Source organism: Crocodylus porosus, unplaced genomic scaffold, assembly GCF_001723895.1.
Source record: "Crocodylus porosus isolate Cpor-Errol unplaced genomic scaffold, CroPor_comp1, whole genome shotgun sequence".
Lineage (NCBI taxonomy): Eukaryota > Metazoa > Chordata > Crocodylia > Crocodylidae > Crocodylus > Crocodylus porosus.
In genome coordinates, this window is record NW_017728918.1 from 42,859,918 (window position 1) to 42,861,232 (window position 1,315).

Consider the following 1,315-nt stretch of genomic DNA (forward strand, 5'->3'; position numbering starts at 1 on the left):
AGGTAGGGAGGCCCCGGGCCGCGCTCAGGTGCAGGCACACCCGGCCGGGCTGCACTGCATTGCCCCGCGCCCCCGCAGCTGCGGGGAGGGGACGAGCCGGCTCGGTTCCCCTGCTCCCCTGCCTCCTGCTCTACTTTCTGCTCCCGGCCCGGATCCGCCCGGTGCGGCCGCCAGCCCCTGCCCGCGCCGCGACTTCCCCGGCCCCGGCAAGGGAAAACGGGCTGCGGGGCGGCCCTCAGGCAGGGCCCGGGGCCTTCCTCAGTGTTGGCCCGAGCCCTGCGCGTCTCGCTCTTCCCCCGCACCTGCCAGTCCCCTTGCGGGGGCCCAAGGGCTCTGCCTGGCAGCCGGGAGTGTCTCGGGCCCCTGCGCTGTGTGCCAGGCCTCGGGCCTGGTGGCGGTGGCAGAAGTGCACGTGGGCCCGTGCTGGCAGGTCTCTGGCAGAGGCTTCTGCTACCAGAGCTGTCGAGGCTGCCAGCAACAGCCACGTCCAGTGGGCCACAGAAAGTGCCCCTCAACTCACCCAAGCCTTCTGCCAGCAATCGCAGCTGCTTCCACAGCGCAAGCTCCTAGGGGTGCACGCACACCCCCTGAGATGGGCTGTGCACCCCCTGGAAGCACCAGCTGCAAAACTGGAAGTGCACTTCTGGTTTCACCGCTGGCTGGACGATTTCCCTCCCCCGACAATCTGGTACACCCCAGACTCGGGAGGCACTAGTCGCCTGTGCTGGAGCCATCTGAAGCCATGCAGGCATGGGCGTGGGGTGGCTGCTTTAAGCCAGCAGAAGGCTTGTAATATAGACAAGCCCCTACTCCTACACGTAGTGTAGGGTCCAATTAGAGATGAGACACAGTGTCTAAGTGCTGAAGGGAGCAGGGACAGGAAGGAGTGGGATTACATGATAAAGACCATGCATTTGCTTGACTTAGACGCACATCTCAAGTGTATTCAAACAGTGCTAGAAGATGGTTTGTTACTAATGCTGGGGACAGTGTATAAAGCTGAAAGTGGGATATAAGTTTACAGTAAAACATGCTTGTCAGCAGTGCTGCTGTTTCTTTTCTTCTCCAGAGTTGTCACCATGGCTGTTGACTGGATCGGTTTTGGTTATGCTGTGTTGCTGGCTGCTGGAGGTGCCATGGGATATGTACGGAAAGGTAAGGCCTGGGTGGCAGGGGACAGTAGCACCCAAGGGGACAGTAGCAGATTAAGATTTATTGAGGCCCTAGGCTCCAGCGGGCAGAAGGGCCCTGTTACCAGATTTGCCCGCTACTTTGGGGTATGCTCATTTATCAGGGCTAGGGTCGCCCTAGGCTC

General features: G+C 60.9%; 1 protein-coding gene across 2 annotated transcripts in view; it reads left to right on the forward strand.

The window, feature by feature from the left end:
* The first annotated feature begins 1,036 nt into the window (after window positions 1-1,036).
* Window positions 1,037-1,315, forward strand: part of TMEM14A (transmembrane protein 14A) — a 10,998-nt gene continuing 10,719 nt past the window's right edge. The window contains exon 1 of one of the 2 annotated variants that reach the window (XM_019537505.1): window positions 1,037-1,155. In XM_019537505.1, coding sequence (XP_019393050.1) covers window positions 1,080-1,155 — 76 coding nt within the window. In that variant the 5' untranslated portion in view covers window positions 1,037-1,079. The remainder of the gene's footprint in view (window positions 1,156-1,315) is intronic. The other variant, XM_019537504.1, reaches the window with a different exon arrangement.